This window comes from Camelus ferus, chromosome 35, assembly GCF_009834535.1.
Source record: "Camelus ferus isolate YT-003-E chromosome 35, BCGSAC_Cfer_1.0, whole genome shotgun sequence".
Lineage (NCBI taxonomy): Eukaryota > Metazoa > Chordata > Mammalia > Artiodactyla > Camelidae > Camelus > Camelus ferus.
Genome location: NC_045730.1, coordinates 19,156,373 through 19,169,549, shown reverse-complemented (window position 1 = coordinate 19,169,549; position 13,177 = coordinate 19,156,373). Strand labels below are relative to the sequence as shown.

General features: G+C 41.2%; 1 protein-coding gene across 5 annotated transcripts in view; it reads right to left on the bottom strand.

Annotated features, from left to right (window-relative positions):
- The window catches only part of ZEB1 (zinc finger E-box binding homeobox 1), a 170,081-nt gene that overhangs the window by 25,243 nt on the left and 131,661 nt on the right, over nt 1–13,177 (bottom strand). For 2 of the 5 annotated variants that reach the window (XM_032473686.1, XM_032473689.1), the window contains exon 3: nt 5,468–5,530. The exons of 2 other annotated variants lie outside the window; for them this stretch is intronic. In XM_032473686.1, the coding sequence (XP_032329577.1) occupies nt 5,468–5,530 (63 nt within the window). The remainder of the gene's footprint in view (nt 1–5,467; nt 5,531–13,177) is intronic. One more of the 5 variants, XM_032473688.1, reaches the window with a different exon arrangement.

The following is a 13,177-nucleotide window of genomic DNA, read 5'->3' as shown; positions in this document are numbered from 1 at the left end:
TACCTCTGCCTCAGTAAGTGTGAAAGGGCGGGGCTGAGGAGAGGCGTTTCCCCCTGGAGCTGGGAGGTTCCGAGGACGAAGGCGCGTCTTCGCTTTGAGGAGACAGCTCCGTGCTGCTGAGTCGCAGGGCAGGACTGATGCACGAGGGTTTTCGTGCTTTCCCTCCGCGGGCTCACAGTCCTCTGCTCTAACTTAAAGAAAGAAGAGGCCTAGCCCTCCCTCCCACCATTATGCTGACACAGCGCACTGCCCTGGACTGGAAAAGCCTCCAGGCTGCCGAAGGACAAAGATTCAAAATACTGACTGGGGAAAACCCTCCTTACAGGTGGGTCAAGGCAACGCACGAGCTCTGCAGGCTCCCAGCCTTTCCTGTTCACATGGATGTCTACCCTGCAGCTGAGGTGGGGATGCTCTGCCCCCCTGACACGCTGTGAAGTCAGCGGTATGGTGCGGCCGGAGGGACTGAGGTCATTTTCCTTCGATGACCTCGCCTGACTCACTCCCGAATTATTATTAAAAAATGTCACTGCTCTTCAGGAGCCTGGTGAGAGCAAATCAGAGTCTCTCAAAACTTCCTCCTAGGATATGTCGTGAGCTCCAACAGTCAGCGTTTCTGAATGGCTGGGACAGTCCAGGTCTGTGTCACTGAGTCTGCTCACAGCAACTTCAAATATTCAGGCTAAACTAGATTAAACTCACGAATGAAATTTATATTTTATGTCATTTCTTAATCGCTTCTATGCAGATTTGACAAGACACTCAAAAATATTTTTTATCATATTATATTATAAAGTATTTATTTCAACTAAAGTCTCCACTTTTAAAATGTTTATATTTTCTATAGCCTAGTAATTATATATATAGTTACATATATATAGTTTTATATATATAAAACTAGGTGGTGGAATATTGATGTTTTAAATAGTATACATTTTTCAGAATTATATACATAGTCTGTATTTCATACACGAATCTTGCATATTCAATAAGTAAAGGTATTCATCTGGAGACAGATTTTTATAACTTAAAAAAAATTAGATCTAAATAATCTTAATCTCATATTGAATAATCTATTTAAAATTGTATTTATACTTCACATATTCCTCATTATTTATAATTTATATATTCTTCATAGAAAAACTTTTTATAAAATTCCTCAAAATGTGTATCAACACATTTACTTGAATTAGAAAGATGGACACACACTTTTTTTCTGACAGAAAGTCTGATTTGGCTGATTGGTACAACAGTGACAACTGGTTTGGTTTGTAAGGTTCTTAGGTGCAAATTTTCCAGAAACTGAATGAACTAAGTTTATTGCTCTAAAGTGTTGATCAAAATATAGTTAGTTCACATGTTAAGATAAAAGAATTTTTATAAAAAGTGTACTGACAAAAGGTACTGAAATTAGCAAGATTTCAATATCCCCAACCAGTTCTGAACTTGTTAGACAAGGTGCCTCTAAATGAGGGGAAAAAAGAGCCAAAACAGGCATCCTTGGTCCTTTGCTAAGGAGGTATCAGTAAAACTTTCTGGTATGTCCCAGGAACTGAGGGAGTGAATGGTTCTGGTGACTGGGAAACAAATCCTTGAGCAAATTAGGTGGCTCTGGATTTTTGCTTTCAGCAAAAATGAAAGAGAATTTAATAGAAGTGTCAGTTGACAAGACATTAAAAATAATCTTATTAGCTGAAAACCATTAACTCTTTGAATATAATTCTAAAGATAAGTAAAGTACTGAATAAATTATTTATAAGAAAAATGTATTTCATCTTATTTATGAGAAAAAGGTTATCTCAGAGCTAAACAAAAAACAGAAACAATGCGGAACACTTTTTCTTCTGGAATAAGTTATATTAAACTGTTGATACATGAGCTAACTGAGGAATACTTCAGCTACTTTGATCTCATGTCCAGTAACATTTTTCTTTAAGATTTAGTTGACCCTTGAAAACACAGGTTTGAACTGAAGGGTCCACTTACACGAGGGTTTTTTCTATAGTAATACTGTAGCACAACACGGTCCGCGGCTGGTCCATGGCTGGACGGGGAGGCCCGTACACAGAGGAGCCGTGTATCCCAGGGGCTGACTGTAAGTTGTACGAGGATTCTGACTGTGTAGAGAGTAGGGGCCCCAACCCCTGTGTGGTTCAAGGGTCAACTGTATTTATTAAAATTTGTATATTGTGATCAATTGTGTAGTATTAATAATTATAGGATAAATCAATCCATAATTTTTTCTTAATCTTAAAAGCCATATGGTCCCTGGAAACTAAAGAGAAACAAATTACAGTTTATTTACGTTTTTCTTGCAAAGAAATGATAGTTGATCAAAATACCTTCAAGCAGGGAAATACACACTATGTTAGCATCAAATTCTATGTGCTATGCAGAATGGAGAAATGAGTTCATGGAGTAGACAGTACGATGTACCATTTCTGACTCTTAAAGAAGAGCTTAGTCATATTTTAAAAATGAATTGGTATTAAACTGGTATGGATTTCAAATGTAAGAGGGATGTTAAAAATGTCATTTTTAATATCCCAGAAATTAGGCCGTCGCTACAGCTGACCCTTGAACAACGCGTGGGGGAGGGGCGCCGACCCCCCACCCCCCCTCCCGCGCAGTGAAAGCCAGGTGGAGCCCGCAGGCCGGCGGCCCCGCTCCCTGGGGCTCAGCCAGCCGCCGACTGCATGCGCTGCAGTGTCGCCACGGGCAGCGTCCGCGTGTAAGTGGGCCTGCACCTTTCACGGGTCCGCTGGGCTTGCACTTGGCATGAAAAACTGTGTCTGCCCATCAGAAGCTTGTGAGGCAACACACAATCAGTGTGTTGTAACAGTAACAGGACCTCTCGGGGGCTGTAAGGGTTACATGAATTAACACAGTGTGCGCTTAGCCCCGGACCCGCGCACGCTGAGTGCCACGTAATTGTGACCTAGTTCCCTCAAAGCAGCCCTACAAGGTGAACAATGACTCGAGCAGGCGATTCAGCATTAATGTTCAGTAGCAAACTCTGGGCTCTTTCCAACTAAAGCACACTGCCTCCACGAACCTGCATTTACCAGGCCAATCTCAAGCTAAGATGGGAAAGCCTGCAGTTCGGCCCATAAAAGTTAAAGCGTGGGAAGTGCGCGCTGTGAAAAGGTCAATTATAAAGCAAAATTCCTGATCAAAATTCCTAAACTTCGGTGTTTAAATATGAGGGAGGTGAGCAAATACACAGAAGCATATAGTGAAAACCTGGTTTTCTTTCAGATGTGCCACTCAGAGATAACTGTCCAAGCACAGAATCACACGACTATAGTAATTTATCCAAGTGTAGAATTAGAGGGTTTTTATCACAAATTAGAGGAAGCAAGCTCAGAGAGACAAACGTTTAATATAAAGACTAGGATTTTTATCTAGCTGTCAGTGTCTCACTTCCATCAGAGTAAAGTGGCCTGAGCCTTCTCCCTGCCTTTCTCCCCCAGTTTTGAAACTCTGTACAAGGATTAGCCATATGAACAAGGGGTCCTCAGAGGAACAAAGGACATCTGGGGACAATCTTCCACTCTCTGAATACTAAGCCATGACGACAGTGCTCCTCAGGTCACAAGCTGCGGGAGGAAGTCAGCTACAGAAAGGCCCTGGCAAAGTCCTGAGCTGGTGATGGTGGCCTCTGTCCCACAGTTCTGTTACCATCAGCACATTACTCCTGAGACATCAAGGAAGTGACAATAGCAAAGGCTAAGCATAATTTAACAGTGTAGCTGCTTGGAAGGCGCAGACGTCTGATTCTGTCCTCCTCTGCTGGAACCTGTGCTGATCAGGGCTTTATTCAATGTCTGCTTGGCCCTCTCTCCCCACGTTCCAGGGAGACGGCGCAGAGGGACCACCTTCCTGTGGGTGGGGACCCTCGAGTCAGGGGCGACTCTGGCTGATACCAAGTTACTCTCCCTTCCAGCTGTGACCCTGCCGGGGTGGAGGGGGTGGAAATTATGTCTTACTTAGCGCTCAAAACTGAAAGAATTCATTCATTTTCGTGGTGAAGAGCAAACTGCGAGGTAAAAACACTGTAAACGTGGAACTGGGAATGGCTTTTTTGATGGCATGTTGCCTAAAAGGGCAAAACAATCTTCTGTAACTCTGGTAATGTGTCATCAAATTTTAACATTAAATACGAGAGTAATAAAACAGCATTCCTTGGTGTTCATTCATACTGTTTTACTAATAACAAATATCCAGTTTAAATATTTTATAGACTGTGTCAGTTAGCCAGACAAATATTTGCTGACAAGCATACCTGAACACATTATTCACGCAAGCTCAACACAACCAGGTTGAAGGCAGAACACAGAATCTTAGGCTGCAGGCCCTGTACATGATCACATATTCCGTTATTATTCAGTTCATCGGGACTGTACCTCCAGTTACCCTTTGTTTTGTAGAACTGACTGACAAGCACGGCAGCACTGATGCCTGTATTACAGGTGAAAATCTACTTTTGACACATTACTATGAAACGTACTCATCTCACAACAACAAAATATAATTTATAAGGTTCTGTGGAATATTCCTAAAATGTACTGTGAAGAAAATGTTAAACTAAAGAAGAGAAGAAAAACAGAAAATTTAACTAAAACTATATGACAGAAATATCTAATCTACGACTGAATATACAAAATATGATACTTTTAAGTACAGTATTTTGAGGAAATGTTTTACTAATTTGGCATTTACTTTTGAAGTTTACATTTATGAGCTCTGGCTGACTCACGAGACACAAGAGGAAGTGTCTGGCACCATCACAGGCAAGACACGGGTTTAGGTTTTGCACTTCACTCTTTTGCTTCTTAAATCTGATCTGAATCCACTTAGAGGAAAAGCCTTAAGTCTCAGGGAGTATGTACTTTTAGTCACCTAGAAGCAGATTTCCTTGTTTACTATAATTCAACTTCATTTTGGCCTTTTTCAATCGCAGAATTACAAGAAAACGTTTTTATTCTCTTGTTCGCTGCGACTCGTTTGTGCAGCCCACCCCCATTCAGGACCGTCTCCTGGTTTACAGATAACCCAGGGCATTTGCTTACTCTTCTCTCTTCTGCTTTCTGTCTTGTGGGCAATTCGATGTAGATCCTGGTAACTAATAACGAAACTCAAAATATTTAGATCTGTATTTCTATATCTATGGTAAAAAAATTTTGATGGAAGTTTAAATGATCATTTAAACACTTATTTTGGGGATTATCTGTAGATTATACTTGTCATCCTGATGGATGGAAAATCTACCGTATTACATGCATCTGTAATCTCACACTGTATTTAAAGAGTATAAACATCTAAGTTTTCGTATAGTGTACCGTATGCCTAGATACTTAAACATTTAAGGAGGGCAAGATAGAAGAGGAGGGAATAGACTGAATTCAGGACTCGCAAATGCGAACACCAGCGACACAAGGCCCTTGTGCAAAGACACGAGAGAGAGTACCTGTGTGTCCCACTTCATCTGCCCGAGCTTCAGGCCCCAGGGTTTCTTGTCCTTCCTTTCCTGCTGGAATCAAAGAACGCAGGCTTAAAACAGATCCACCTGTCACCAACATTTTAACTTCTAGAAATCTGGAAACTTTCAGATTATATTTGCTTTGGATTTTTTCCCCCTTTTATAAGTACAGTAATGTGTCCTAGTAAGGTAAAGCTTTTTAGAGAAATTAAGCAGGTAATTTTACAAAACTCATAAAGATATTTTAGAGAAGCAAAACAAGTGAATGTTTACATCTAATTCTGGGATTATACGTATGTTAGAATGGTAAGCACACAAGGACTCTCCCATTTTTCTAGGAGAGCCCTACCTATGGACAGTAGGATTCCTTTTTACATTTCTCCCCCAAAGCACAGATTTCTGTGTGCTAGGCACTGTGCCGGATGCTTCATAACTTCCTTTAACCTGCATGACTACCTGTTTTATAAATCTTTTTTTTTTAACCACCAAAACATGAGGCTCAAAGAGGTTAGGCAACCTGCCCAAGGACACAGAGCTACTGGGTGGTGGGAGTGGCACCTGAATGCAGGTCCAAACAGCTCTAAAACCCACCGTCCCCTGCACCCCGGCGTGGAGAGCCAGACAGAGCCCCAGACACAGAGTGCACGCTGGACCCCAAGCCCAGTCGCCCGGAGCACCCACCTTTCTCTTTCACTCTTTTCTTACTCTAACCACTGATCAGCAGTAGTAAGTGGTCACAGTAAGTGACAATAATGAACATTTCTGGGTGTCCATTATCCATCTCTGCTGCCTACCTGTCTGTAGTGAGCTGACTGTGGTGTGTATACACAAGAGGTCAGAGTCCACGTGCACAGTATTTAGGCAAGCAGGAAGTACGCTTTATATATTTAGGTACATTTTATTTATTATAATAGCTTATTAAGAAACTATCTACATATGAAAGATAAGAAGTTAAAAACCGCTTGCAGAGTCTATACCATAACTATGATCAGAACACTTACAGTCATACTAAAACACTGGGTCATTATCTGCACCCCAATCAAATCCTATTGAATATGTCAGTCAAAAATCTTGACTTAGATTTGCCCTAAATTTGATAATTGAATTGAGAAACAGAGCACTAATCAAGTAAAATCTGTGCTCACATTAAAGCACGTATTTCTTTAAGTGCCTGTGATTACTGGGTAGATTTATTCGGTGGATATTCTTTACTCATTAACTTTTATATTACTCCTTAAAGACAATCACTATGTGAAAAATAGTTAAAATATGCACAAACCTCTTTAGATCAGCATGAGAACACTGTCTAAGGGAGATAATGAAGTGACTGACTTCTGCTGAAGATTCCTCATGTTACATTTGCCATCGGCAAGAGGACAGGTCAGCAGCCCCTGGTCAAGCGTTAACCGTACTTCAGGATAAACGCCAGCCCTGGCTAAGTGTCTGCAAGTCTCTAACATCCTTTTTTTCCCTCTTCCTCCAGAGCATTTACTTACACTAAAATAATACACAGCGCGCCACGTGGGTAACTGCATGACGGTCATACAGTTATTATTACTGCATATCCATGTTCTCTAGTTTTCCTCAAATGAAAATCCAAAGAGCCGGAGTTCTGACTTGCCAATGTGGAGACAGCACTCATATTAAAGTTTAAAATGGTATTTTGGATCTTACTAATTTTACTGCTTACAGGTATTATTATAGCTAATTTAAACACTATATGCGATGCAATTATGTATTCACTTCTTCATCCCTTCATTTCTGCTTGGAATGAGACCTGGGCTCCACAGGTGAGCGTTTACCGTGCTTTAGAATCAGGTCCCACACTTATCTCACTCAACTGAGAGGCGGGAAGTCTCCATCTGCCCCCTCGTGCTAGGGGCTGGGATTCTGGCCCTACAGCTACAGCCTCACTAATGCCCCAGACGAGCGAGCAAGGGCCCTGGGGCTGGGCTGGGAGGCGAGCGGGGTGCTGCCGGGACAGGCGGCTCCCTGGTCACCCAGCACCCTGTGTGGCAGTGTCCCGGACGGGGCTGCTCCACGTGTCTGCCCAGCAGCACTCCCCTGCGGCTGTTCCGACCTCACTTCTAGCTATTTATGAGACACAGGAGGAGTAAGGGAGCTGAGTCTCCGAGTCCAGAAGATTCTCTCTCTCATCAGCCTTCAGGGCCGACTACAGGAAGACTAGGGTGCCCCAAAGCTCTGCTCTCAGTCTAAATCCCAAAGCAAATACACACACGAGAAAAACTCCTGAGCAACAAGACTTCGGCTTTCCAAATAATGGCAAAATATAGCTAAAAACTAAGTCATAAAATACTAATTAGTAATAAAAAGGAACAAACTACTGATATGTGCGACAACTTTGATGAATGTCCAAGAAATTATGAGTAAAAAAAGCCAATACAAAAGGTTACACATTGTATGATTCCACTTATGTAACATTAGTGAAATGACAAAATTATAAAAATGGAGAGCAGATTAGGGGCTGCCAGGGGTCAAGGGTGGGGCGGCTGTTCACAGGCAGGCGGGGAGCCCTGTGCTTGAAGGATGCTCTGCGTCTCGCCTGCAGCAACACTGATGCCCCAGCTGTGAGGTTGCACCACAGGTTTCCAGGCTGTCACCACCAGGGGAAGCTGGGTAAAAGGTAGGCAGGTTCTCTGAACTGTCTGCAAATCTAAAAACTACTTATGAATAGCTTGTGAATCTATAATTATCTCAAAATTAAACATTTAATTAAAAAATAAGTCAAAGGCAAATGTCACACATTTAGATCAAAAGAGAAAGCACTTGTTCATTTTGCCATAAGATGAAATTCCTATTAAGTAAAAACAAGGGTTACAAATGCAACTAATTAAACAAGTCCAGAAGCTTACTATGAATGGCAAAACAGAATACTTCAAAGCACAAGACTGATTATTTAACAAGTTCTAAATTCTAAACCTTGCATTTCTGAAGTCCATACTAACGTGTTTCTAAGCATTTTGCATGTTCCTGTGGGCCTATTTGCAGCCATCACTGACAAGGCACAGTAAGTGGCTCACTGACTCAGATTTTCCCTTCCTGCTTCTGTCTCTTCCGCTCTGACGCACGTCCACACACCATGCACGTTTACGCCTGTTACCCATTCGTCTGAGTAACTTCTACTGACCCGGTTCTTCAGTGCTCAGCTCACATCTCCCTCATTTTGAAAGTCTCCCCAACCCTGCTCTCTGCCCTCCTTGCCCGACTGTCCCCGCTGCAGGAATGCTCTTCATAAAGCAATTGCCGACAGAGCCCTGAATTCAAACAAAGTGGTCAAACTTTTATTAGGGCTACAAGGCCTGTTTCACTGTGAACCTTTTCAGGATGTTTCCAGACAGCTTAATTTTTCCTTCCTGTATCTTTCAGTTACTACTCATGTATTTAACATATTTTTGGTATAACTGTCCATCAAAGTCATGGTAAATATAATTCACAACCTCCATGAATACCTGTTAACTTAGACAAAGGTTAAAACAACAAACACCTGAGGTCAACTTGGGTTAAGACGCAGACAAACCAGCCTGTGTCCTACCGGCCGCAGCTCAGCAGCCTGGGAGCAGCACAGAGGAGCCGTGTGAAGTCCCTGGAAGGCAAACCACAGCAGGCGGGCAGGGGAAGGGGACAGGACCATGTAGCTGGACGTGACTCCCCCCGGGTGCTGGCCTGGATTCAAGGAGCCTGAAATGCAAGAGGACACCGGGGTGGAAAAGAACACATCAGAAAGAGCCCTCGACTTTAGGAGCAAGGGGCCAGAAAGGGCTCGAAGACGGGAGAAACACACATTTTTTTTCCCTCTTTTGTCTTGTGTCCCAGCCCCTAGGTCATCCCCAGCTGATGTTTGAGGCCATGGTGACAGCAGGGGCCTAAAGGCTCACAAAACTCCAAGGGAGGGGCAGTCTTCTCCCGCTGGAGGAGAGAGGTGGGAAGAGGGTACAGACTTCCCAAGGGCCTTCTCCCCGGCTTCCTGCGGTGCTCCTCCTTGTCGTCAGAGTTGCAGGAAGTACGGGAAGGAAGCCCTGGGACTGGGGAGAGAGGACTGGAGAGGGGCATCTCAAGGAGCTGGAGGCAAGGACGAGGGCCTGGGGAGGGAGGTGTGCAGGGAAGCAACCCCGCAGAGCTGGCTGTCAGCTCCTGGGCTCACCCTGGCTTCTCAGGTGTGGATCTGACCACTGCTCACGTCCCAGACCGGACACTGTGGGGCACAGGGCTGGACAGCCCTGAAAAGGCTTTGAAACCTAAGCTGACATTGGAAACTTAACCCACAGCAAGTTGGTTGGAACCTACAGCATGACACATTCTATAAATTGCCTGCTGAACCAAAAAGACCAAAATTCTCTACAGGATTTAAATAGACCAAGAGTCTCATAAGATAATACTCAAAATGTCTAGGCTACAATCCAAAATTACTTGGCATATGAAGAACCAGGAAAATCTCAACAGTGATGGGAAAAGATGATCAAAAGATGGCAACACAGAGAAGACACAGAAGGTGAAATCACAGGACAAAGACTGCAAGCCAGCCGCTGCAGAGTGCTCCAAGAAGGAAGGGCGAGCACTCTCGGAAAATGTGGAGAGATCAACGGTCTCAGCAAGCTCGCGTCAGCAAACAGAAGGTACAAGTAAGAACCAAAAGGAAACTTTAGAACTAAAAGTATAGTAACAATTTTTTTTTTTTAAAAAACTCACTGAATGGCCTCAATAACAAAATGGAGGTGACAGAAGAAAGATCAGTGAACTTGATGACAGATCAAGGGAAAGTACCCAATCTGAACAACAGAGAGAAAAGTGACTGAAAAATAGAGTCTCGAGATGTGTGGGATAATTGTAAAATTTCTTTCATGTCACTGTAGTGCCTAAAAACTCCCCAAATTTTAACAAAAGATGCAACAGATTCAAGAGGTTAACTGAATCTCAAGCAGGGTAAAGCCCCCAACATCCAGACCCAGACCATCAAACTCTGAAAACTAAAATTTAAAAAACGCCTGAAAGGACCCAGAGAAAATGATACATAACTATAAAGAAACAATGATTTAAAAGACAAAAAATTTATCATTAGAAATCAAGGACCATGAAATAATGCCATCTGTGCAACATGAATGGACCTGGAGATTATCATACTAAGTGAAATAAGTCAGACAAAGAAATACTGTGTGACAGCATTTATATGTGGAACCTAAAATATGATACAAATGAACTTATTGACAAAACAGAAAGAAATTCACAGACATAGAAAACAAACTATGGTCACCAAAGGGGAAAGTGGAGGAGGGATAACTTAGGAGTTTGGGATTAGCAGATACAAACTACTATCCATAAAAGAGACAAACAACAAAGTCCTACTGTAGGGCGCAAGGAACTACATTCAGTATCTTGCAATAACCCACAATGAAAAAGAATGTGTATATACATATATTGTTATATATATGTAACAATCACTATGTTATACATCAGAAACTAATACATTATAAATTAACTATACTTCAATTGAAGAATGTTAAAAAAAATCACAGAATCTCTTGGGTAGCTGTGAAGATTAAATCAACACAGCAGATGCCTAGTTCTGTGCCAGCACAGAGTAAGGGCCATGGAGCTGCGCACTGTTTTCCTTAAAGCAGTCCTGTAAGGGGAATATCTGTAACACACAAAAATCTGAAAAGTTTGAAATGGACCATTTCCTCAAAAACTAGAAACTACTACAAGTCATCCAAGATGAAATGGTTAACCTGAATATTCCTTTCACTGTTTTAAAAATTAAATCTGTAGTTTAACACTTTCCCCGAAACAAAACAAAATTCCCGGCCCAGATGGTTTCACTCACAAATTTTAACAGACATTTAATAAAAAGCAGTAAATTTAAATAATCTTTCCAAGAAAACAAGAGAAGGAATGCTTTCCAATGAATTTTAAGAGGTCCGCATCACCCCGATACCAAAACCATGAAACAGTAACACACACGCACAAAAGAAAACTATAGGCCAATATCTCTCATTAACATTGGCACAAAAGTCTTCAACCAAAAATCACCAAGTCAAACTCAGCAATACATGAAAACACAATGACTAATGGGGGCTTTCCAGGGAATCCAAGGCTGGTTCAATATTTGAAAGTCCATTAATGCGTTCCACTGCGTCAACAGGCGAAAGAAGCAAAACCACATGATCATATCAACTGATGCAGAAAAAGGATTTGAAAAAATCTGACATCTATTCATGATGAAAACTCAGCAAATTATGAAGAGAAATGTATTCAGTTTGATAAAGAGCATCTATGACAAACCTGCAGTTAACATTACACTTGAAGGTAAAAGACGCAGTAATTCCCCTCCAAGGTGGGAAAGGAGAATGTCCACCATCACCACTCCTCACATCTTTTACAAGTTAATAGAAAGAAATAAAAGGTATATAGATTAGAAAGGAAGAAATAAAACTGCCCCACTTTGAAGATTGTCTACATAAAAATTGCAAGGAATCTACAAAGAATTTCTAGAACTACCAAATATGCAGGTTACAAGGTCAAATACAAGAATCAGTCATGTCACTTGGTACACAACAGCAATGAACAAATGGAAATTTAATTAAAAGCAAAACATTCACAATAGCATCTCCCTTCAAAAGTGAAAGACACACGTGTAAGTCTCTCAAACCATGTTAATGACCTGTATTTTGAAACTATGAAACACTGATGCAAGAACTCAGAGAAGACCTATGCAAGATAAAAAAAAAAAAAAAAAACTGACATACAAAATCAGTTACATTTCTATACACTAAAAATGAACTACTTCAAAGAGAAATGAAGACAACAATCTCGTTTACAATAGCATCAAAAATAATAAAATACTGGGAATAAATTTAACCAAGGAGGTAAAAGATCTGTACACTGAAAACTGTGAAACAATGATGAAAGAAACTGAAGACGACACAAATAAATGGAAAGATGTGTTGTGTTCATCAACTGGTATAATTAGTATTATTAAAATGTCCATACTACCCAGAACTATCTGTTGATTCAGTGCAATACCAATCAAAATTCCAATGGCATTTTTTTTTTTACAGAAATAGAAAAAAAATCCCCCATATTCTATGGGATCACAAGAGACTCCAAATAGCCAAAACAATCTTGAGGAATAAAAACAAGGCTGGAGGCATCACACTTCCTGATTGCAAACTATACTACAAAACTACAGCAATAAAAACAGTATGGTACTGGCATAGAAACAGACACAAAGACTAATGGAAAAGAATCAAGAGTGCAGGAATAAACCCATGTGTATACAGTCAACTAATATGTCACAAGGGAGCCAAGAATGCTCAACAGGCAAGAGATAGTCTCTTCAATAAATGGTGTTGGGAAAACTGGATAATCACATGCAAAAGAATGAAAGTAGACTCCTTTCTTATATTATTCTCAAAAATTAACTTGAAAGGGATTAAAAACTGGAATGTGAGACATAAATCCATAAAACTTTTGAAGAAAAGCTAGGAAAAAAACTCCTTGACTTTGGTCTTGGGAATGATTTTCTAAAATCACTGTGCTGACACTGAAGCACAAGCATCAACGTATAAAAAGAACAGCAGGAAGGAATACGTCAAGCTGGAAAGCTCCGCAAAGCAAAACAAATGATCAACAAAAGGAAAAGGCAGCCTGTGGGATGGGAGAAAACATATCTGAGAAGGGGTT